At 47.4% G+C, this 22,687-nt stretch overlaps 1 protein-coding gene across 2 annotated transcripts in view; it reads left to right on the forward strand.

The window, feature by feature from the left end:
* Positions 1–22,687, forward strand: part of USP7 (ubiquitin specific peptidase 7) — a 1,253,379-nt gene that overhangs the window by 743,776 nt on the left and 486,916 nt on the right. For both annotated transcript variants that reach the window (XM_069210408.1, XM_069210409.1), the window contains exon 13: positions 4,877–5,033. In XM_069210408.1, the coding sequence (XP_069066509.1) occupies positions 4,877–5,033 (157 nt within the window). The remainder of the gene's footprint in view (positions 1–4,876; positions 5,034–22,687) is intronic.

Genomic DNA, 22,687 nt, shown 5'->3' on the forward strand with positions numbered 1-22,687 from the left:
CTGCAGAAACTAACCTGGCGGTGAGCCTCAAAGGTTCATGCCTGATACAGGCCCCCTCCCCCCCCAAATCCCACTCCTTCCCTCTCCGGTCAGCAAATTACGTCAAACATCTCTTACCATGATACTCATAGCCCCAACATTGGTACACAACACTCTTAGACCTATCTGTAGTACCTCATTCCAAACTTCCCAACAGACCAGATTTGTTAACACAGAACAAAGGTCAAAGCAGGCACCCAAACCCCAATGCTCTCAATTTACCGATTTGGCTCTTGAAGTCATAGAATTTGGTTACCTAAAACTTACATCAAAATGTATGGAAGTGCTTAAACAGGCACGTAAACCTACTACCACACAATGTTATTAGAAAACATTTGTTTACTACTGTTAATCTAAAAATTCTGATCCACTCACAGCATCTATACAACATATTGTATGCTACCTACTTTTACAAAAATCAAATTTAGCTCTTATCCATCAAAATCCACCTTACTGCAATATCTGCATATTTACAAAATATTCAACACACTACTCTATTTAGAGTCCCTGTTATTAAAGCTTTCATGGAAGGATTAAAACACATTATTCCACCTAGGACACCACCTGTTCCTTCTTGGAATTTAAATATTGCACTTCCCAGACTCATGGGCCTACCTTTTGAACCCATGCACTCTTGTCAAATTCAATTTTTAACATGGAAGGTTGCCTTCCTTGTAGCTATTACTTCATTAAGAAGAGTTAATGAAATACAAGCCTTCACTATTGAGGAACCTTTTTTCCAAGTACACAAACAAAGTCGTACTTAAGAGAAATCCAAACTTTCTACCAAAAGTAGTATCTTTTTTTCACTTCAAACTGTGGAATTGCCAGTCTTATTTCCACAAAAAGAATCAGTTGCAGAAAGAGCTCTTCATAGTCTAGATCTCAAGAGCTCTTATGTATGTACTATATAGCTAGAACTAAAGACTTCAGGAAAACAAAACAGCTTTTTGTTGCTTTTCAACAACCACATAAAGGCAATTCTATATCTAAACAAGGCTTTGCAAGATGGATTGTTAGATGCATACACAGGCATGCTACATCAAGGCAAAAGGACAAATTTTGATCACTCCTAGAACGCATTCTACATGAAAAAAAGTGCGTCAATGGTATTTTTAGGAAACATCAGGATGGCGTGCCCACAAAATACTGCCTGTGGCATAGGTAAGTCACCCCTCTAGCAGGCCTTACAGCCCTAAGGCAGGATGCACTATACCACAGGTGAGGGCATAGCTGCATGAGCAATATGCCCCTACAGTGTCTATGTCTATTCTTAGACATTGTAAGTACAGTGTGGCCATATTAGGTATGTGGTCTGGGAGTTTGTCGAAACAAACTCCACAGTTCCATAATGGCTGCACTAAATACTGGGAAGTTTGGTATCAAACATCTCAGAATAATAAACCCACACTGAAGCCAGTGTTGAATTTATTAAAAAATGCACACAGAGGGTATCTTAGAGATACCCCTTGTATTTTACCCAATCCTTCAGTGCAGGACTGACTGGTCTGTGCCAGCCTCCTGCTGAGAGAAGAGTTTCTGACCCCCTGGGGTGAGGGCCTTTGTGCCCTCTGAGGCCAGAAACAAATCCTGCTCTGGGTGGAGGTGCTTCACAGCTCTCCCCTGCAGGAACCTAGCAGTGTGCCTCAAAGTCTCAGGCTTCGTGCTACAATGCCCCAGGGCACTCCAACTGGTGGAGATGTCCGCCCCCCCTCGGACACAGCCCCCACTTTTGGCGGCAAGTCCAGGGGAGATAATGAGAAAAACAAGGAGTCACCCACCAGTCAGGACGGTCCCTAAGGTGTCCTGAGCTGAGGTGACCCATGCCTTTAGAAATCCTCCATCTAGATTTTGGAGGATTCCCCCAGTAGGAATAGGGATGTGCCCCCCTCCCCTCAGGGAGTAGGCACAAGGAGGGTGTAGCCACCCTCCAGGACAGTAGCCATTGGCTACTCACCCTCCCAGACCTAAACACACCCCTAAATTGAGTATTTAGGGGCAAATCTGAACCCAGGAAATCAGATGCCTGCAACCTGAAGACATCAGGACTGCTGACCTACAAGCCTGCAGAGAAGACTGATGACGACAACTGCTTTGGCCCCAACCCTACCGGTCTGTCTCCTACTTCGAAATCCTGCAACCAGCGATGCGTCCGACAGGGACCAGCGACCTCTGAAGCCTCAGAGGACTGCCCTGGACTAAAGTACCAAGAAACTCCTGTGAGCAGCGGCTCTGCTCAAAACCAGCAATTTCTTTGCAACAAAAAAGAAACGTTCAAAGACTGCACGTTTCCCGCCATAAGCATGAGACTTCACACTGCACCCGACGCCCCCGGCTCAAGATCCAGAAAACAAACACCACAGGGAGGACTCTCCGGCGACTGCGAGCCGGTGAGTAACCAGAGATGACCCCACAGTGATGCCTGCAGAGAGAATCCAGAGGCTCCCCCTGACCGCGACTGCCTGTAACAAGGGACCCAACGCATGGAACCAACACTGCACCTGCAGCCCCCAGGACCTGGACAAACGGAAGGAGTGACCCCCAGGCGACCCGCTGCCTAGCCCAGGTGGTGGCTGTCCCGAGAAGCCCCCCCTGTGCCTGCCTGCACCGCTAGAGTTACCACTGGGTCCCTCCATTGATTCCTATCTGAAACCCGACACCTGCTTTGCACACTGCACCCGGCTGCCGCTGTGCTGCCATGGGTGTTTTGTGTGCCTACTTGTGTCCCCCCCTAGTGCTCTACAAAACCCCCCTGGTCTGCCCCCCAATGATGCGGGTACTTAGCTGACTGGAACCGGAGCACCCCTGTTCTACATAGGTGCCTGTGTGTTTTGGGAACCTCCTTGACCTCTGCACCTGACCGGCCCTGAGCAGCTGGTGTGTTAACTTTGGGGTTGCCTTGAACTCCCAACGGTGGGCTGCCTATGCCCCAGAACTGAGACTTGTAAGTGTCTTACTTACCTCACAAACTAACCTTTACTTACCTCCCCAGGAACTGTTGATTTTTGCACTGTGTCCACTTTTAAAATAGCTTATTGCCATTTTTACAAAGACTGCATATGATATTGCTTTTATTCAAAGTTCATAAGTTACCTATGTGAAGTACCTTGCATTTTATGTTTACACTTCAAATCTTGAACCTGTGGTTCTTAAAATAAACTAAGGAAAGATTGTTCTATATAAAAACCTAAAGGCCTTGAGTAAGTCTTTGACTGTGTGTTCCCCATTTATTGCCTGTGTGTTCCCCATTTATTGCCTGTGTGTTCCCCATTTATTGCCTGTGTGTTCCCCATTTATTGCCTGTGTGTACAACAAATGCTTAATACTACCTTCCGATAAGCCTACTGCCCGACCACACTACCACAATATAGAGCATTAGAATTAGCTAATTTTGCCACTATCTTACCTCTAAGGGGACTCTGTGCACACTACCTCTCACTTTGAGATAATATATACAGAGCCAACTTCCTACACCCCTAAATACTTGATTTAGAGCTGGAGGGCAGTAACCAATGGCTCCTGTCCTGAGGGGGGCTACATCCTCCTTGTGCCGCCTCCCGTTTGGGGGGGGAGGGGGGGGGGGGTGTCACTTCCCTAATCCTATTGGGCTAAATCCTCCATGCCAAGATGGAGATTTTTATAAGGAAGGGGGTCACCCCAGCTCAGGGCACCTTAGGGGCTGCCCTGACTGGAGGGTGTGACTCCTTGTTTTTCTTATTATCTCCTCCTGACCTGCCACCAAAAGTGGGGGCTGTGTCCGGGTGGTGGGCATCTGCACTAGCTGGAGTGCCCTGGGGTGTTGTGGCACCAGGCTTGAGCCTTTGAGACTCACTGCCAGGTGTTAGAGATCCTGCAGGGGGGGATGTGTGAAGCACCTTCTCCCAGGACAGGCTTTGTTCCTGGTCCCAGAGTGCACAAAGGCACTCACCCCAAGTGGCAGGCTGGCAGAGACCGGACAGCCTATCACTAGCAGTTAGGCTGGCATGCGGGGGGCATCTCTAAGATGCCCTCTGTGCATTTCTCAATAAATCCCACACTGGCATCAGTGTGGATTTATTGTGCTGAGAGCTTTGATACCAAACTGCCAGGTATTCAGTGTAGCCATTATGGAACTGTGGAGTTCGTGTTTGACAAATGCCCAGACCATATAATCTTATGGCTACCCTGCACTTAAAATGTCTATGAATTGGCTTAGACACTGCAGGGGCATAGTGCTCATGCAGCTATGCCATCACCTGTGGTATAGTGCACTCTGCCTTGGGGCTGCAAGGCCTGCTAGAGGGGTGACTTGCCTATGGGGACCCCTCACCATCATGAGGGGTCCCCAGGGTGGCATAATAGATGCTGCACCCCTTAAAGACCTTCCCTGGTCACAGGGCCCTTTGTACCAGGGATACCTTTTACAAGGGACTTAACTGTGTGCCAGGTCTGTGCCAATTGTGGAGACAAAGGTACAGCTTTAGGAAAAGAACACTGGTGCTGGGGCCTGGTTTGCGGGGTCCTAGCACTCTTTCAATCAAACCTGACATAAAAAGTTAAAACGTTAGAGGTAACCATGCCAAAATTGGCATTTGCGTCCATCCACTTAACTGCACGCAGAAGTATTGCTCGATAACTTTAAGATCTAGTCTGACACCTGGTGATGTTTGTTAGGTGTCTGCAGCAAGGTAATCTCTACCAGGTTAGGAGTTAATGAAGGTAAGTAACTCGTTTTTTAAAAACAAACCTAAAAGTGATTGTAGACTCAGTACATTTCCCGTTTGTCAGCACACTTCTACAACTTTGACTCCTAATTTAAGAGACCTATAACTGATCAAAAATGTTTTTTTTTTAATAGGTTTGAATTTCCTGAACAGTTACCTCTTGATGAGTTTCTGCAAAAGCAAGACGCAAAGGATCCTGCAAACTACATTCTTCACGCAGTTTTAGTACATAGTGGTGATAACCATGGAGGGCACTACGTTGTTTACCTAAATCCCAAGGGGGATGGCAAAGTAAGACACATTTGGACTCACTGTGTTTAACTTGGTTTTAGTTAAATAATGTCTAATTATTTTTCTAAGTGTAAAATGCTCTTGACTAGCTTTTAATGTTGTTGTACTTATGGTCAGCAGTCTCTAAGCACTGATATTCAAGGTTAGACCTGTTGGCACAGATCGATATCTGCAGGAGGCTTATGCCTGACACTTTGACAATGGCTGGCAAGAAATAGTAAAGTAAGTAATATGCAGTAGCACATCATAAAATTGGAAAAAGCTACAGATTGAGTGAATGCCAGTAATCAACTTTTTCTCATGTGTGTGTATGTATATATATATATATATATATATATATATATATATGTTCGATGGCATGTGTAGCTGCAGATACACATGCTTTGCACATCCCGCCAGCTAGTGTTGGGCTCGGAGTGTTACAAGTTGTTTTTATTCGAAGAAGTCTTTTCGAGTCACGAGATCGAGGGACTCCTCCCCTTTCGACTCAATTGCACATGGGCGTCGACTCCATCTTAGATTGTTTTTTTTCCGCCATCGGGTTCGGACGTGTTCCTTTTCGCTCAGTGTTTCGGGTCGGAAAGTTAGTTAGAATCTCGGAAAAATCATCGGTATTGTTTGCGTTCGGTATCGGGTTAGTTACAACAGATCGACACTGACTTTGGAAGAGCTCCGGTGGCCCTTTGGGGTTTTTTCGATCCCCCGTCGGGGCCTGGTCGGCCCGGCCATGTGTCTCTTCAAGGCTGATGGAACGGACCCCATTCCGCTTCTGCCCAAAATGTCACAACAAGTATCCGTATACAGATCAGCATCTGGTCTGTAACTTGTTTTTGTCTCCAAAGCACAAGGAGGATACTTGTGAAGCCTGTCGAGCGTTTCGGTCGAGGAAGACATTAAAAGACCGAAGAGCGAGAAGACTGCAGGTGGCGTCAGCGCCGACAGGACAAGGGCGTTTCGAGGAGGAAGAAGAAACCTTCTCCATTCAGGAGTCGGACTCAGACGAGCTTGATCCAGAAGAAACGCCGAAAACCGTGAGTAAGACGTCGAAATATAAAACTCACGAGAAGACCACAAAAGCCCAGGGGACGCCACCGCCAACAGGCCATGGCTTAACCCGAAAAATAGGTGACTGATCATCGGCACCGAAAAAGGGCACGCTTGTGTCGAAGTCATCCGACTCCGGTCGAGATACCGGCACACAGCAATCTCAGGCCCAAGACAGCGGCTCCGAGCAAGTTCGGCACCAAGACAGTGGCACCGAAATGGGTCGGCACCACGACACCGAAAATAAAGGTTTCGTCGGAGCCCAAAAAGGCAACCGCAAAGGTTTTGATTCCGAAACACCCAGCCTCGGAACCGAAAACAGGTTCCTACACAGAGGAACAGGGGTTGTCCTCCCAAATGCAAGGACATAAGTTCGGACAAGAACTTGAATCAATGGAGCCAGACTACAGTCAAAGGAGGCTCCACATTCAAAAGGACACAGGGAAGATAAGCCCTCTTCCCCCAATTAAAATGAAAAGAAGACTTGCCTTTCAAGAAAAGGACAAGCAGCCACAGGCAAAGGTGGCAAGACAAACAACTCCGCCACCATCTCCACCACCATCAATGCACACATCACCGGTAGCCACTCCACCACTGATGCAATCCCCGACTCATACTGCAATGAGTCAAGATGATCCCGACGCATGGGACCTTTATGATGCTCCGGTATCAGATAACAGCCCAGACTGTTACCCTGCGAGACAGTCGCCACCTGAAGACAGTAGATCCTACACGCAGGTGGTCTCAAGGGCAGCTGCTTTTCATAACGTCACCTTGCATACAGAACCGATTGAGGATGACTTTTTGTTTAATACACTATCCTCCACTCATAGCCAATACCAAAGCTTACCTATGCTCCCTGGAATGCTAAAACACTCCAAACAAGTATTTCAGGATACTGTGAAAGGCAGGGCAATAACTCCAAGGGTGGAGAAAAAGTACAAGCCACCGCCAACAGACCTGGTTTATATTACGCAGCAATTAACACCAGACTCTGTGGTTGTTGGGCCAGCTCGCAAGAGAGCAAACTCTCACACCTCGGGAGACGCTCCACCTCCAGACAAGGAGAGTCGCAAATTTGACGCTGCAGGGAAAAGGGTTGCAGCACAAGCAGTAAACCAATGGCGCATTGCCAACTCACAAGCACTTCTGGCAAGATATGATAGAGCTCATTGGGACGAAATGCAGCATTTCATAGAACACTTACCCAAAGAGTTCCAGAAAAGAGCACAACAAGTGGTGGAGGAAGGACAAAGTATCTCAAATAATCAGCTACGGTCAGCAATGGATGCAGCAGATACAGCTGCAAGGACAGTAAATACTGCAGTAACAATAAGGAGGCGCGCATGGTTGCGTACGTCAGGATTCAAGCCGGAAATACAACAAGCCATGCTGAATATGCCTTTTAATGAACAGCAGTTGTTTGGGCCGGAGGTGGACACTGCTATTGAAAAACTTAAAAAAGACACTGATACGGCAAAAGCCATGGGTGCACTCTACTCCCCACAGAGCAGAGGCACATTACGCAAGACACCATTTGGGGGGGGGGGGGGAGGGGGGTTGAGGTCAACCCACAGAAGCCACAACCTCGCAAGCAAGGCCCACTTATCAAAGCCAATATCAGCGGGGAAGTTTTCGGGGGCAATATAGAGGGGGACAATTCCAAAAGAATAGAGGGAAGTTCCAAAATTCCTCAAAACAAGCCGTGACTTCCACGTCTCAAATCCCCAACACATAACACCTGTGGGGGGGAGACTAACCAAGTTTTACAAACATTGGGAGGAGATAACAACAGACACTTGGGTCCTAGCAATTATCCAGCATGGTTATTGCATAGAATTTCTCAAATTCCCTCCAAACGTCCCACCGAAAACACACAATATGTCAAAAGAACACATGGATCTTCTATGACTAGAGGTCCAAGCGTTGCTACAAAAAGGAGCAATAGAATTAGTACCAAATCAACTGAAAGGAACAGGAGTTTACTCTCTGTACTTTCTCATACCCAAAAAGGACAACACTCTGAGACCTATATTAGATCTCCGAACATTAAATACCTATATCAAATCAGATCACTTTCACATGGTGACATTACAGGACGTAATCCCACTGCTCAAACAACAAGACTACATGACAACACTAGACCTAAAGGATGCATATTTCCATATACCGATACATCCTTCACACAAAGTACTTAAGGTTTGTATTCCAAGGGGTACATTACCAATTCAAGGTGTTGCCATTCGGAATAACAACTGCGCCAAGAGTTTTTACAAAATGCCTGGCAGTGGTAGATGCACATATCAGAAGGCAGCAAATACATGTGTTCCTGTACCTAGACGATTGGTTAATCAAAACAAACACGCTAGAACGGTGTTCACAACACACAAAGTATGTCATACAAACCCTCCACAAACTAGGTTTCTCAATCAACTACACAAAGTCACACCTTCAGCCGTGTCAAACACAGCAATACTTAGGGGCGACAATCAACACAGCAAAAGGGATTGCCACTCCAAGCCCACAAAGGGTACAGGCATTTCACAATGTAATACAGGCCATGTATCCAAAACAAAGAATGCAAGTCAAAATGGTGATGAAACTCCTAGGCATGATGTCCTCATGCATAGCCATTGTCCCAAACGCAAGGTTGCACATGCAGCCCTTACAACAGTGCCTAGCATCACAATGGTCACAGGCACAGGGTCAACTTCTAGATTTAGTGTTGATAGACCGCCAAACATACACCTCGCTTCAATGGTGGAACAATATAAATTTAAACCAAGGGCGGCCTTTCCAAGACCCAGTGCCACAATATGTAATGACAGATGCCTCCATGATAGGGTGGGGAGCACACCTCAATCAACACAGCATCCAGGGACAATGGAACACTCAACCAAAACAGTTTCACATAAATCACTTAGAACTACTGGCAGTATTTCTAGCGTTAAAGGCATTTCAACCCATAGTAAGCCACAAACACATTCTTGTCAAAACAGACAACATGACAACGATGTATTACCTAAACAAACAGGGAGGGACACACTCAACACAGTTGTGTCTCCTGGCACAGAGAATATGGCATTGGGCGATTCACAACCACATTCGCCTAATAGCACAGTTTATTCCAGGGATTCAGAATCAGTTAGCAGACAATCTCTTTCGGGATCACCAACAGATCCACGAATGGTAGATTCACCCCCAAATACTGAACACTTTCTTCCAAAGTTGGGGAACACCACAAATAGATCTATTTGCAACAAAGGAAAACGCAAAATGGCGAAACTTCGCATCCAGGTACCCACAAGATCAGTCTCAGGGCAATGCGTTATGGATGAGTTGGTTAGGGATATTTGCATATGCTTTTCCCCCTCTCCTTCCATATCTGGTAAACAAGTTGAGTCAAAACAAACTCAGACTCATACTGATAGCACCAACTTGGGCAAGACAACTTTGGTACACAACACTACTAGACCTCTCAGTAGTGCCTCATGTAAAACTACCAAACAGACCAGATATGTTAACTCAACACAAACAGATCAGACACCCAAATCCAGCATCGCTGAATCTAGCAATTTGGCTCCTGAAGTCCTAGAGTTCGGACACTTAGACCTTACACAGGAATGTATGGAAGTCATAAAACAAGCTAGGAAACCTACCACTAGACATTGCTATGCAAATAAGTGGAAAAGATTTGTTTATTACTGCCATAATAATCAAATTCAACCCTTACACGCATCTGCCAAACACATTGTAAGATACTTACTACATTTGCAAAAGTCAAAGCTAGCTTTTTCTTCCATTAAGATACATCTGACCGCAATTTCAGCTTATCTGCAAATTACGCACTCAACTTCACTATTTAGGATACCAGTCATAAAAGCGTTTATGGAAGACCTAAAGGGAATTATACCACCAAGAACACCACCAGTTCCTTCATGGAACCTCAACATTGTCTTAACACGACTCATGGGTCCACCTTTTGAGCCCATGCACTCTTGTGAAATGCAATACTTAACATGGAAAGTTGCATTTGTAATCGCCATCACATCTCTAAGAAGAGTAAGTGAGATTCAAGTATTTACCATATAAGAACCATTTATTCAAATACACAAGCATAAAGTAGTTCTACGGACAAATCCTAAATTTTTACCGAAAGTCATATCACCGTTCCACTTGAATCAAACAGTAGAATTACCAGTGTTCTTTCCAAAGCCAGATTCTGTAGCTGAAAGAGCACTACATACATTAGACATCAAAAGAGCTTTAATGTACTACATTGACAGAACAAAACAAATTTGGAAAACAAAACAATTATTTGTTGCTTTCGAAAAACCTCATGCAGGAAATCCGATTTCCAAACAAGGCATTGCTAGATGGATAGTTAAATGCATTCAAACTTGCTATCTCAAAGCAAAAAGAGAACTGCCTATTACACCAAAGGCACACTTGACTAGAAAGAAAGGTGCTACCATGGCCTTTCTAGGAAATATTCCAATGACTGAAATATGTAAGGCAGCCACATGGTCTACGCCTCCTACGTTTACCAAACACTACTGCGTGGATGTGTTAACAGCACAACAAGCCACAGTAGGCCAAGCAGTATTACGAACTTTGTTTCAAACAACTTCAACTCCTACAGGCTGAACCACCGCTTTTGGGGAGATAACTGCTTACTAGTCTGTGCAAAGCATGTGTATCTGCAGCTACACATGCCATCGAACGGAAAATGTCACTTACCCCAGTGTACATCTGTTTGTGGCATGAGTCGCTGCAGATTCACATGCGCCCACCTGCCTCCCCGGGAGCCTGTAGCCGTTTCGAAGTTGATCTTGAACATTTGCAAATTTGTAAATATATCACTTTAAACTACATTATGTACATAGATATTCACTCCATTGCATGGGCACTATTACTATAATACTCCTACCTCACCCTCTGCGGGCAAAACAATCTAAGATGGTGTCGACGCCCATGCGCAATGGAGTCGAAAGGGGAGGAGTCCCTTGATGTCGTGACTCGAAAAGACTTCTTCGAAGAAAAACAACTTGTAACACTCCGAGCCCAACACTAGATGGCGGGATGTGCAAAGCATGTGAATCTGCAGCGAATCATGCTACGAACAGATGTACACTGGGTAAGTGACATTTTCCATATATATATATATATATATGTGTGTGTGTGTTCGATGGCATGTGTAGCTGCAGATACACATGCTATGCCTTATCCTGGCATCTAGTGTTGGGCTCAGAGTATTACAAGTTGTTTTTTTTTTTAGAAGAAGTGCTTGAGTCACGGGATCAAATGATGACTCCTCTTCAGTTCCATTGCGCATGGGCGTAGACTCCATTGTTAGATTATTTTCTTTCCGTCTTCGGTTTCGGACGTGTTTCCTCTCACTCCGAGATTTCAATTTGGAAAACTTTCTAAAACTCTTCATCTGAATTGTATCGATCGGGCTTATATCTATCGAGACAGCAGTACCATCAGGAAAATAACTTTGTTCGTCCTCCGTGCCGCGGATGCCCAACTCGGGCAGACCGCGTGGAAGCCTCATGGATTGGACTCCATTCCAATTCTCTCCTCTGCGCCACGCGAAGTACCCGTACACAGACCAGCATCTGGTTTGCAACCTTTGCCTTTCCCCAGATGATCGGTGTAGGAAGTTGGCTCTGTATGTGCTATTTCAAAGTAAGGAATAGCATGCACAGAGTCCAAGGGTTCCCCTTAGAGGTAAAATAGTGGTAAAAATAGATAATACTAATGCTCTATTTTGTGGTAGTGTGGTCGAGCAGTAGGCTTATCCAAGGAGTAGTGTTAAGCATTTGTTGTACATACACATAGACAATAAATGAGGTACACACACTCAGAGACAAATCCAGCCAATAGGTTTTTGTATAGAAAAATATCTTTTCTTAGTTTATTTTAAGAACCACAGGTTCAAATTCTACATGTAATATCTCATTCGAAAGGTATTGCAGGTAAGTACTTTAGGAACTTCAAATCATCAAAATTGCATGTATACTTTTCAAGTTATTCACAAATAGCTGTTTTAAAAGTGGACACTTAGTGCAATTTTCACAGTTCCTAGGGGAGGTAAGTATTTGTTAGTTTTACCAGGTAAGTAAGACACTTACAGGGTTCAGTTCTTGGTCCAAGGTAGCCCACCGTTGGGGGTTCAGAGCAACCCCAAAGTCACCACACCAGCAGCTCAGGGCCGGTCAGGTGCAGAGTTCAAAGTGGTGCCCAAAACACATAGGCTAGAATGGAGAGAAGGGGGTGCCCCGGTTCCGGTCTGCTTGCAGGTAAGTACCCGCGTCTTCGGAGGGCAGACCAGGGGGGTTTTGTAGGGCACCGGGGGGGACACAAGTCCACACAGAAATTTCACCCTCAGCGGCGCGGGGGCGGCCGGGTGCAGTGTAGAAACAAGCGTCGGGTTCGCAATGTTAGTCTATGAGAGATCTCGGGATCTCTTTAGCGCTGCAGGCAGGCAAGGGGGGGGTTCCTCGGGGAAACCTCCACTTGGTCAAGGGAGAGGGACTCCTGGGGGTCACTCCTCCAGTGAAAGTCCGGTCCTTCAGGTCCTGGGGGCTGCGGGTGCAGGGTCTCTCCCAGGTGTCGGGACTTAGGATTCAAAGAGTCGCGGTCAGGGGAAGCCTCGGGATTCCCTCTGCAGGCGGCGCTGTGGGGGCTCAGGGGGGACGGGTTTTTGTACTCACAGTCTTAGAGTAGTCCTGGGGTCCCTCCTGAGGTGTTGGATCGCCACCAGCCGAGTCGGGGTCGCCGGGTGCAGTGTTGCAAGTCTCACGCTTCTTGCGGGGAGCTTGCAGGGTTCTTTAAAGCTGCTGGAAACAAAGTTGCAGCTTTTCTTGGAGCAGGTCCGCTGTCCTCGGGAGTTTCTTGTCTTTTCGAAGCAGGGGCAGTCCTCAGAGGATGTCGAGGTCGCTGGTCCCTTTGGAAGGCGTCGCTGGAGCAGGATCTTTGGAAGGCAGGAGACAGGCCGGTGAGTTTCTGGAGCCAAGGCAGTTGTCGTCTTCTGGTCTTCCTCTGCAGGGGTTTTTCAGCTAGGCAGTCCTTCTTCTTGTAGTTGCAGGAATCTAATTTTCTAGGGTTCAGGGTAGCCCTTAAATACTAAATTTAAGGGCGTGTTTAGGTCTGGGGGGTTAGTAGCCAATGGCTACTAGCCCTGAGGGTGGGTACACCCTCTTTGTGCCTCCTCCCAAGGGGAGGGGGTCACAATCCTAACCCTATTGGGGGAATCCTCCATCTGCAAGATGGAGGATTTCTAAAAGTTAGAGTCACCTCAGCTCAGGACACCTTAGGGGCTGTCCTGACTGGCCAGTGACTCCTCCTTGTTATTCTCATTATTTTCTCCGGCCTTGCCGCCAAAAGTGGGGCCTGGCCGGAGGGGGCGGGCAACTCCACTAGCTGGAGTGTCCTGCTGGGTTGGCACAAAGGAGGTGAGCCTTTGAGGCTCACCGCCAGGTGTGACAATTCCTGCCTGGGAGAGGTGTTAGCATCTCCACCCAGTGCAGGCTTTGTTACTGGCCTCAGAGTGACAAAGGCACTCTCCCCATGGGGCCAGCAACATGTCTCGGTTTGTGGCAGGCTGCTACAACTAGTCAGCCTACACAGATAGTCGGTTAAGTTTCAGGGGGCACCTCTAAGGTGCCCTCTGTGGTGTATTTTACAATAAAATGTACACTGGCATCAGTGTGCATTTATTGTGCTGAGAAGTTTGATACCAAACTTCCCAGTTTTCAGTGTAGCCATTATGGTGTTGTGGAGTTCGTGTTTGACAGACTCCCAGACCATATACTCTTATGGCTACCCTGCACTTACAATGTCTAAGGTTTTGTTTAGACACTGTAGGGGTACCATGCTCATGCACTGGTACCCTCACCTATGGTATAGTGCACCCTGCCTTAGGGCTGTAAGGCCTGCTAGAGGGGTGTCTTACCTATACTGCATAGGCAGTGAGAGGCTGGCATGGCACCCTGAGGGGAGTGCCATGTCGACTTACTCGTTTTGTCCTCACTAGCACACACAAGCTGGCAAGCAGTGTGTCTGTGCTGAGTGAGAGGTCTCCAGGGTGGCATAAGACATGCTGCAGCCCTTAGAGACCTTCCTTGGCATCAGGGCCCTTGGTACTAGAAGTACCAGTTACAAGGGACTTATCTGGATGCCAGGGTCTGCCAATTGTGGATACAAAAGTACAGGTTAGGGAAAGAACACTGGTGCTGGGGCCTGGTTAGCAGGCCTCAGCACACTTTCAATTGTAAACATAGCATCAGCAAAGGCAAAAAGTCAGGGGGCAACCATGCCAAGGAGGCATTTCCTTACACAACCCCCCCCCAAACGAAAGAGGATGAGACTAACCTTTCCCAAGAGAGTCTTCATTTTCTAAGTGGAAGAACCTGGAAAGGCCATCTGCATTGGCATGGGCAGTCCCAGGTCGGTGTTCCACTATAAAGTCCATTCCCTGTAGGGAGATGGACCACCTCAACAGTTTAGGATTTTCACCTTTCATTTGCATCAGCCATTTGAGAGGTCTGTGGTCAGTTTGAACTAGGAAGTGAGTCCCAAAGAGGTATGGTCTCAGCTTCTTCAGGGACCAAACCACAGCAAAGGCCTCCCTCTCAATGGCACTCCAACGCTGCTCCCTGGGGAGTAACCTCCTGCTAATGAAAGCAACAGGCTGGTCAAGGCCATCATCATTTGTTTGGGACAAAACTGCCCCTATCCCATGTTCAGAGGCATCAGTCTGCACAATGAACTGCTTAGAATAATCTGGAGCTTTGAGAACTGGTGCTGAGCACATTGCCTGTTTCAGGGTGTCAAAGGCCTGTTGGCATTCCACAGTCCAGTTTACTTTCTTGGGCATTTTCTTGGAGGTGAGTTCAGTGAGGGCTGTCACAATGGATCCATATCCCTTCACAAACCTCCTGTAATACCCAGTCAAGCCAAGGAATGCCCTGACTTGAGTCTGGGTTTTTGGAGCTACCCAGTCCAGAATAGTCTGGATCTTGGGTTGGAGTGGCTGAACTTGGCCTCCACCTACAAGGTGGCCCAAGTAAACCACAGTTCCCTGCCCTATCTGGCATTTGGATGCCTTGATAGAGAGGCCTGCAGATTGCAGAGCCTTCAAAACCTTCCTCAGGTGGACCAGGTGATCCTGCCAGGTGGAGCTAAAGACAGCAATATCATCAAGATAAGCTGTGCTAAAGGACTCCAAGCCAGCAAGGACTTGATTCACCAACCTTTGGAAGGTGGCAGGGGCATTCTTTAAACCAAAGGGCATAACAGTAAACTGATAATGCCCATCAGGTGTGGAGAATGCTGTCTTTTCTTTTGCTCCAGGTGCCATTTTTATTTGCCAGTACCCTGCTGTCAAGTCAAAGGTACTTAGAAATTTGGCAGCACCTAATTTATCAATGAGCTCATCAGCTCTTGGAATTGGATGGGCATCTGTCTTGGTGACAGAATTGAGCCCTCTGTAGTCCACACAAAACCTCATCTCTTTCTTTCCATCTTTGGTGTGAGGTTTGGGGACTAAGACCACTGGGCTAGCCCAGGGGCTGTCAGAGCGCTCAATGACTCCCAATTCCAGCATCTTGTGGACTTCCACCTTGATGCTTTCTTTAACATGGTCAGATTGTCTAAAGATTTTGTTCTTGACAGGCATGCTGTCTCCTGTGTCCACATCATGGGTACACAGGTGTGTCTGACCAGGGGTTAAGGAGAAGAGTTCAGGAAACTGTTGTAGGACTCTCCTACAATCAGCTTGCTGTTGGCCAGAGAGGGTGTCTGAGTAGATCACTCCATCTACTGTACCATCTTTTGGGTCTGATGACAGAAGATCAGGGAGAGGTTCACTCTCTGCCTCCTGATCCTCATCTGTTACCATCAACAGATTGACATCAGCCCTGTCGTGGAAGAGCTTAAGGCGGTTTACATGGATCACCCTCTTGGGGCTCCTGCTTGTGCCCAGGTCCACCAGGTAGGTGACCTGACTCTTCCTCTCTAGTACTGGGTAAGGGCCACTCCATTTGTCCTGGAGTGCCCTGGGAGCCACAGGCTCCAGAACCCAGACTTTCTGCCCTGGTTGGAACTCAACCAGTGCAGCCTTTTGGTCATACCAAAACTTCTGGAGCTGTTGGCTGGCCTCAAGGTTTTTGGTTGCCTTTTCCATGTACTCTGCCATTCTAGAGCGAAGGCCAAGTACATAGTCCACTATGTCCTGTTTAGGCTCATGGAGAGGTCTCTCCCAGCCTTCTTTCACAAGGGCAAGTGGTCCCCTTACAGGATGACCAAACAGAAGTTCAAAGGGTGAGAACCCTACTCCCTTCTGTGGTACCTCCCTGTAAGCGAAAAGCAGACATGGCAGGAGGACATCCCATCTCCTTTTGAGTTTTTCTGGGAGCCCCATGATCATGCCCTTTAATGTCTTGTTGAATCTCTCAACTAAGCCATTAGTTTGTGGATGGTAAGGTGTAGTGAATTTATAAGTCACTCCACACTCATTCCACATGTGCTTTAGGTATGCTGACATGAAGTTGGTACCTCTGTCAGACACCACCTCCTTAGGGAAACCCACCCTGGTAAAGATACCAATGAGGGCCTTGGCTACTGCAGGGGCAGTAGTCGACCTAAGGGGAATAGCTTCAGGATACCTGGTAGCATGATCCACTACTACCAGGATATACATATTTCCTGAGGCTGTGGGAGGTTCCAGTGGACCAACTATGTCCACACCCACTCTTTCAAAGGGCACCCCCACCACTGGAAGTGGAATGAGGGGGGCCTTTGGATGCCCACCTGTCTTACCACTGGCTTGACAGGTGGGGCAGGAGAGGCAAAACTCCTTAACCATGTTGGACATATTGGGCCAGTAGAAGTGGTTGACTAACCTCTCCCACGTCTTGGTTTGTCCCAAATGTCCAGCAAGGGGAATGTCATGGGCCAATGTTAGGATGAACTCTCTGAACAGCTGAGGCACTACCACTCTCCTAGTGGCACCAGGTTTGGGGTCTCTGGCCTCAGTGTACAGGAGCCCATCTTCCCAATAGACCCTATGTGTTCCATTCTTCTTGCCTTTGGACTCTTCAGCAGCTTGCTGCCTAAGGCCTTCAAGAGAGGGACAGGTTTCTTGTCCCTTACACAGCTCTTCCCTTGAGGGTCCCCCTGGGCCTAAGAGCTCAACCTGATAAGGTTCAAGCTCCAAAGGCTCAGTTCCCTCAGAGGGCAGAACTTCTTCCTGAGAAGAGAGGTTCCCTTTCTTTTGCTGTGTTGCAGTTGGTTTCCCAACTGACTTTCCTGTTCTCTTGGTAGGCTGGGCCATTTTTCCAGACTCCAGCTCTACTTTTTCACCCTGTGCCTTGCATTGTGCTCTTGTTTTCACACACACCAGTTCAGGGATACCCAGCATTGCTGCATGGGTTTTTAGCTCTACCTCAGCCCATGCTGAGGACTCCAGGTCATTTCCAAGCAGACAGTCCACTGGGATATTTGAGGAGACCACCACCTGTTTCAGGCCATTGACCCCTCCCCATTCTAAAGTAACCATTGCCATGGGATGTACTTTTCTCTGATTGTCAGCGTTGGTGACTGTGTAAGTTTTTCCAGTCAGGTATTGGCCAGGGGAAACCAGTTTCTCTGTCACCATGGTGACACTGGCACCTGTATCCCTCAGGCCCTCTATTCTAGTCCCATTAATTAAGAGTTGCTGTCTGTATTTTTGCATGTTAGGCGGCCAGACAGCTAGTGTGGCTAAATCCACCCCACCCTCAGAAACTAGAGTAGCTTCAGTGTGGACCCTGATTTGCTCTGGGCACACTGTTGATCCCACTTGGAGACTAGCCATACCAGTGTTACCTGGATGGGAGTTTGGAGTGGAACCTTTCTTGGGACAGGCCTTGTCTCCAGTTTGGTGTCCATGCTGTTTACAGCTATGACACCAGGCCTTTTTGGGATCAAAGTTTTTACCCTTGTACCCATTGTTTTGTGAAGAGGCTCTGGGCCCACCCTCCTGTGCAGGTTTTTGGGGGCCTGTAGAAGACTCTTTACTATTTTTAGTTTTGGTTGTCTCATCACCCTTCTGCTGGGGAGTCTTTGTGACCCCTTTCTTTTGGTCACCCCCTGTTGAAGTCTTGGACACCCTTGTCTTGACCCAATGGTCCGCCTTCTTTCCCAATTCTTGGGGAGAAATTGGTCCTAGGTCTACCAGATGCTGATGCAGTTTATCATTGAAACAATTACTTAACAGGTGTTCTTTCACAAATAAATTGTACAGCCCATCATAATTACTTACACCACTGCCTTGAATCCAACCATCTAGTGTTTTCACTGAGTAGTCAACAAAGTCAACCCAGGTCTGGCTCGAGGATTTTTGAGCCCCCCTGAACCTAATCCTGTACTCCTCAGTGGAGAATCCAAAGCCCTCAATCAGGGTACCCTTCATGAGGTCATAAGATTCTGCATCTTGTCCAGAGAGTGTGAGGAGTCTATCCCTACACTTTCCTGTGAACATTTCCCAAAGGAGAGCACCCCAGTGAGATCTGTTCACTTTTCTGGTTACACAAGCCCTCTCAAAAGCTGTGAACCATTTGGTGATGTCATCACCATCTTCATATTTAGTTACAATCCCTTTAGGGATTTTCAACATGTCAGGAGAATCTCTGACCCTATTTAAGTTGCTGCCACCATTGATGGGTCCTAGGCCCATCTCTTGTCTTTCCCTCTCTATGGCTAGGATCTGTCTTTCCAAAGCCAATCTTTTGGCCATCCTGGCTAACTGGATGTCCTCTTCACTGGGGTTATCCTCAGTGATTTCAGAGGTGTTGGTCTCTCCTGTGAGGGAACCAGCATCTCTGACTATTATTTTTGGAGTCAGGGTTTGAGGGACCCTGTTCTCCCTAGATAGGACTGGTAGGGGGGAATTGTCCTCCAAGTCACTATCCTCTTCCTCTGAGTTGCCACCCTCAGAGGGGTTGGCCTTTTCAAACTCTGCCAAAAGCTCCTGGAGCTGTATTTTGGTAGGTTTGGGGCCCATTGTTATTTTCTTTAGTTTACAGAGTGACCTTAGCTCTCTCATCTGTAGATGGAGGTAAGGTGTGGTGTCGAGTTCCACCACATTCACATCTGTGCTAGACATTATGCTTCTAAAAGTTGGAATACTTTTTAAGAAACTAAAACTGATTCTAGAATCTAATTCAAACTTTTAACAAACTTTTAAACTCTAAAAGAAATGCTAAACAGGATCTAACTCAAGGCCCTAGCAGGTCTTTTAAGAATTTAGAAAACTTTTCAAATTGCAAAAATCAATTTCTAATGACAATTTTGGAATTTGTCGTGTGATCAGGTATTGGCTGAGTAGTCCAGCAAATGCAAAGTCTTGTACCCCACCGCTGATCCACCAATGTAGGAAGTTGGCTCTGTATGTGCTATTTCAAAGTAAGGAATAGCATGCACAGAGTCCAAGGGTTCCCCTTAGAGGTAAAATAGTGGTAAAAATAGATAATACTAATGCTCTATTTTGTGGTAGTGTGGTCGAGCAGTAGGCTTATCCAAGGAGTAGTGTTAAGCATTTGTTGTACATACACATAGACAATAAATGAGGTACACACACTCAGAGACAAATCCAGCCAATAGGTTTTTGTATAGAAAAATATCTTTTCTTAGTTTATTTTAAGAACCACAGGTTCAAATTCTACATGTAATATCTCATTCGAAAGGTATTGCAGGTAAGTACTTTAGGAACTTCAAATCATCAAAATTGCATGTATACTTTTCAAGTTATTCACAAATAGCTGTTTTAAAAGTGGACACTTAGTGCAATTTTCACAGTTCCTAGGGGAGGTAAGTATTTGTTAGTTTTACCAGGTAAGTAAGACACTTACAGGGTTCAGTTCTTGGTCCAAGGTAGCCCACCGTTGGGGGTTCAGAGCAACCCCAAAGTCACCACACCAGCAGCTCAGGGCCGGTCAGGTGCAGAGTTCAAAGTGGTGCCCAAAACACATAGGCTAGAATGGAGAGAAGGGGGTGCCCCGGTTCCGGTCTGCTTGCAGGTAAGTACCCGCGTCTTCGGAGGGCAGACCAGGGGGGTTTTGTAGGGCACCGGGGGGGACACAAGTCCACACAGAAATTTCACCCTCAGCGGCGCGGGGGCGGCCGGGTGCAGTGTAGAAACAAGCGTCGGGTTCGCAATGTTAGTCTATGAGAGATCTCGGGATCTCTTTAGCGCTGCAGGCAGGCAAGGGGGGGGTTCCTCGGGGAAACCTCCACTTGGTCAAGGGAGAGGGACTCCTGGGGGTCACTCCTCCAGTGAAAGTCCGGTCCTTCAGGTCCTGGGGGCTGCGGGTGCAGGGTCTCTCCCAGGTGTCGGGACTTAGGATTCAAAGAGTCGCGGTCAGGGGAAGCCTCGGGATTCCCTCTGCAGGCGGCGCTGGGGGGGCTCAGGGGGGACGGGTTTTTGTACTCACAGTCTTAGAGTAGTCCTGGGGTCCCTCCTGAGGTGTTGGATCGCCACCAGCCGAGTCGGGGTCGCCGGGTGCAGTGTTGCAAGTCTCACGCTTCTTGCGGGGAGCTTGCAGGGTTCTTTAAAGCTGCTGGAAACAAAGTTGCAGCTTTTCTTGGAGCAGGTCCGCTGTCCTCGGGAGTTTCTTGTCTTTTCGAAGCAGGGGCAGTCCTCAGAGGATGTCGAGGTCGCTGGTCCCTTTGGAAGGCGTCGCTGGAGCAGGATCTTTGGAAGGCAGGAGACAGGCCGGTGAGTTTCTGGAGCCAAGGCAGTTGTCGTCTTCTGGTCTTCCTCTGCAGGGGTTTTTCAGCTAGGCAGTCCTTCTTCTTGTAGTTGCAGGAATCTAATTTTCTAGGGTTCAGGGTAGCCCTTAAATACTAAATTTAAGGGCGTGTTTAGGTCTGGGGGGTTAGTAGCCAATGGCTACTAGCCCTGAGGGTGGGTACACCCTCTTTGTGCCTCCTCCCAAGGGGAGGGGGTCACAATCCTAACCCTATTGGGGGAATCCTCCATCTGCAAGATGGAGGATTTCTAAAAGTTAGAGTCACCTCAGCTCAGGACACCTTAGGGGCTGTCCTGACTGGCCAGTGACTCCTCCTTGTTATTCTCATTATTTTCTCCGGCCTTGCCGCCAAAAGTGGGGCCTGGCCGGAGGGGGCGGGCAACTCCACTAGCTGGAGTGTCCTGCTGGGTTGGCACAAAGGAGGTGAGCCTTTGAGGCTCACCGCCATGTGTGACAATTCCTGCCTGGGAGAGGTGTTAGCATCTCCACCCAGTGCAGGCTTTGTTACTGGCCTCAGAGTGACAAAGGCACTCTCCCCATGGGGCCAGCAACATGTCTCGGTTTGTGGCAGGCTGCTACAACTAGTCAGCCTACACAGATAGTCGGTTAAGTTTCAGGGGGCACCTCTAAGGTGCCCTCTGTGGTGTATTTTACAATAAAATGTACACTGGCATCAGTGTGCATTTATTGTGCTGAGAAGTTTGATACCAAACTTCCCAGTTTTCAGTGTAGCCATTATGGTGTTGTGGAGTTCGTGTTTGACAGACTCCCAGACCATATACTCTTATGGCTACCCTGCACTTACAATGTCTAAGGTTTTGTTTAGACACTGTAGGGGTACCATGCTCATGCACTGGTACCCTCACCTATGGTATAGTGCACCCTGCCTTAGGGCTGTAAGGCCTGCTAGAGGGGTGTCTTACCTATACTGCATAGGCAGTGAGAGGCTGGCATGGCACCCTGAGGGGAGTGCCATGTCGACTTACTCGTTTTGTCCTCACTAGCACACACAAGCTGGCAAGCAGTGTGTCTGTGCTGAGTGAGAGGTCTCCAGGGTGGCATAAGACATGCTGCAGCCCTTAGAGACCTTCCTTGGCATCAGGGCCCTTGGTACTAGAAGTACCAGTTACAAGGGACTTATCTGGATGCCAGGGTCTGCCAATTGTGGATACAAAAGTACAGGTTAGGGAAAGAACACTGGTGCTGGGGCCTGGTTAGCAGGCCTCAGCACACTTTCAATTGTAAACATAGCATCAGCAAAGGCAAAAAGTCAGGGGGCAACCATGCCAAGGAGGCATTTCCTTACAATCGGGAAGAAAACTGTGAGGCCTGTTGATCCTTCTGATAGAAAAAGACTCTTCGAGACAGAAGGGCAGAAAGACTTGAAATGGCTCTGAGAAGCGGTGAACATCTCAATGTAGAGGAAGAAGAACTTATGCAAACTGCAGTCTCGGTTCGAGATTTTGAGTCTGAACGGGAATCAGAAGAAGACAGACCGGTCACAGCAGGACAACATGTGAGTACGTCTGCCCCTCTACCCTCACAAAAGAAAAAATACAAGGCCTTGGGTACGCCACTGCCGGAAGGCCATGGCTTGTCACGAAAAACGACTGGCGGTGACCAACTTATGAAAACATCGGAGACAACAAAAGCTCCGACTCCAGTAGACTCCATTTTTCGCAGTCGAAAATTAGAAAACCACTTTCGGAGCAGAACCTTTTTCCTCATCTTTTTCTATCCCGAAAAAGCATGCTCGGGAGTTGAAAATGCCAGCTTATACAGAGGAACATGGACTTTCAAAGAGGCTCAAAG

Source organism: Pleurodeles waltl, chromosome 10 (genome assembly GCF_031143425.1).
Source record: "Pleurodeles waltl isolate 20211129_DDA chromosome 10, aPleWal1.hap1.20221129, whole genome shotgun sequence".
Taxonomy (NCBI): Eukaryota; Metazoa; Chordata; class Amphibia; order Caudata; family Salamandridae; genus Pleurodeles; species Pleurodeles waltl.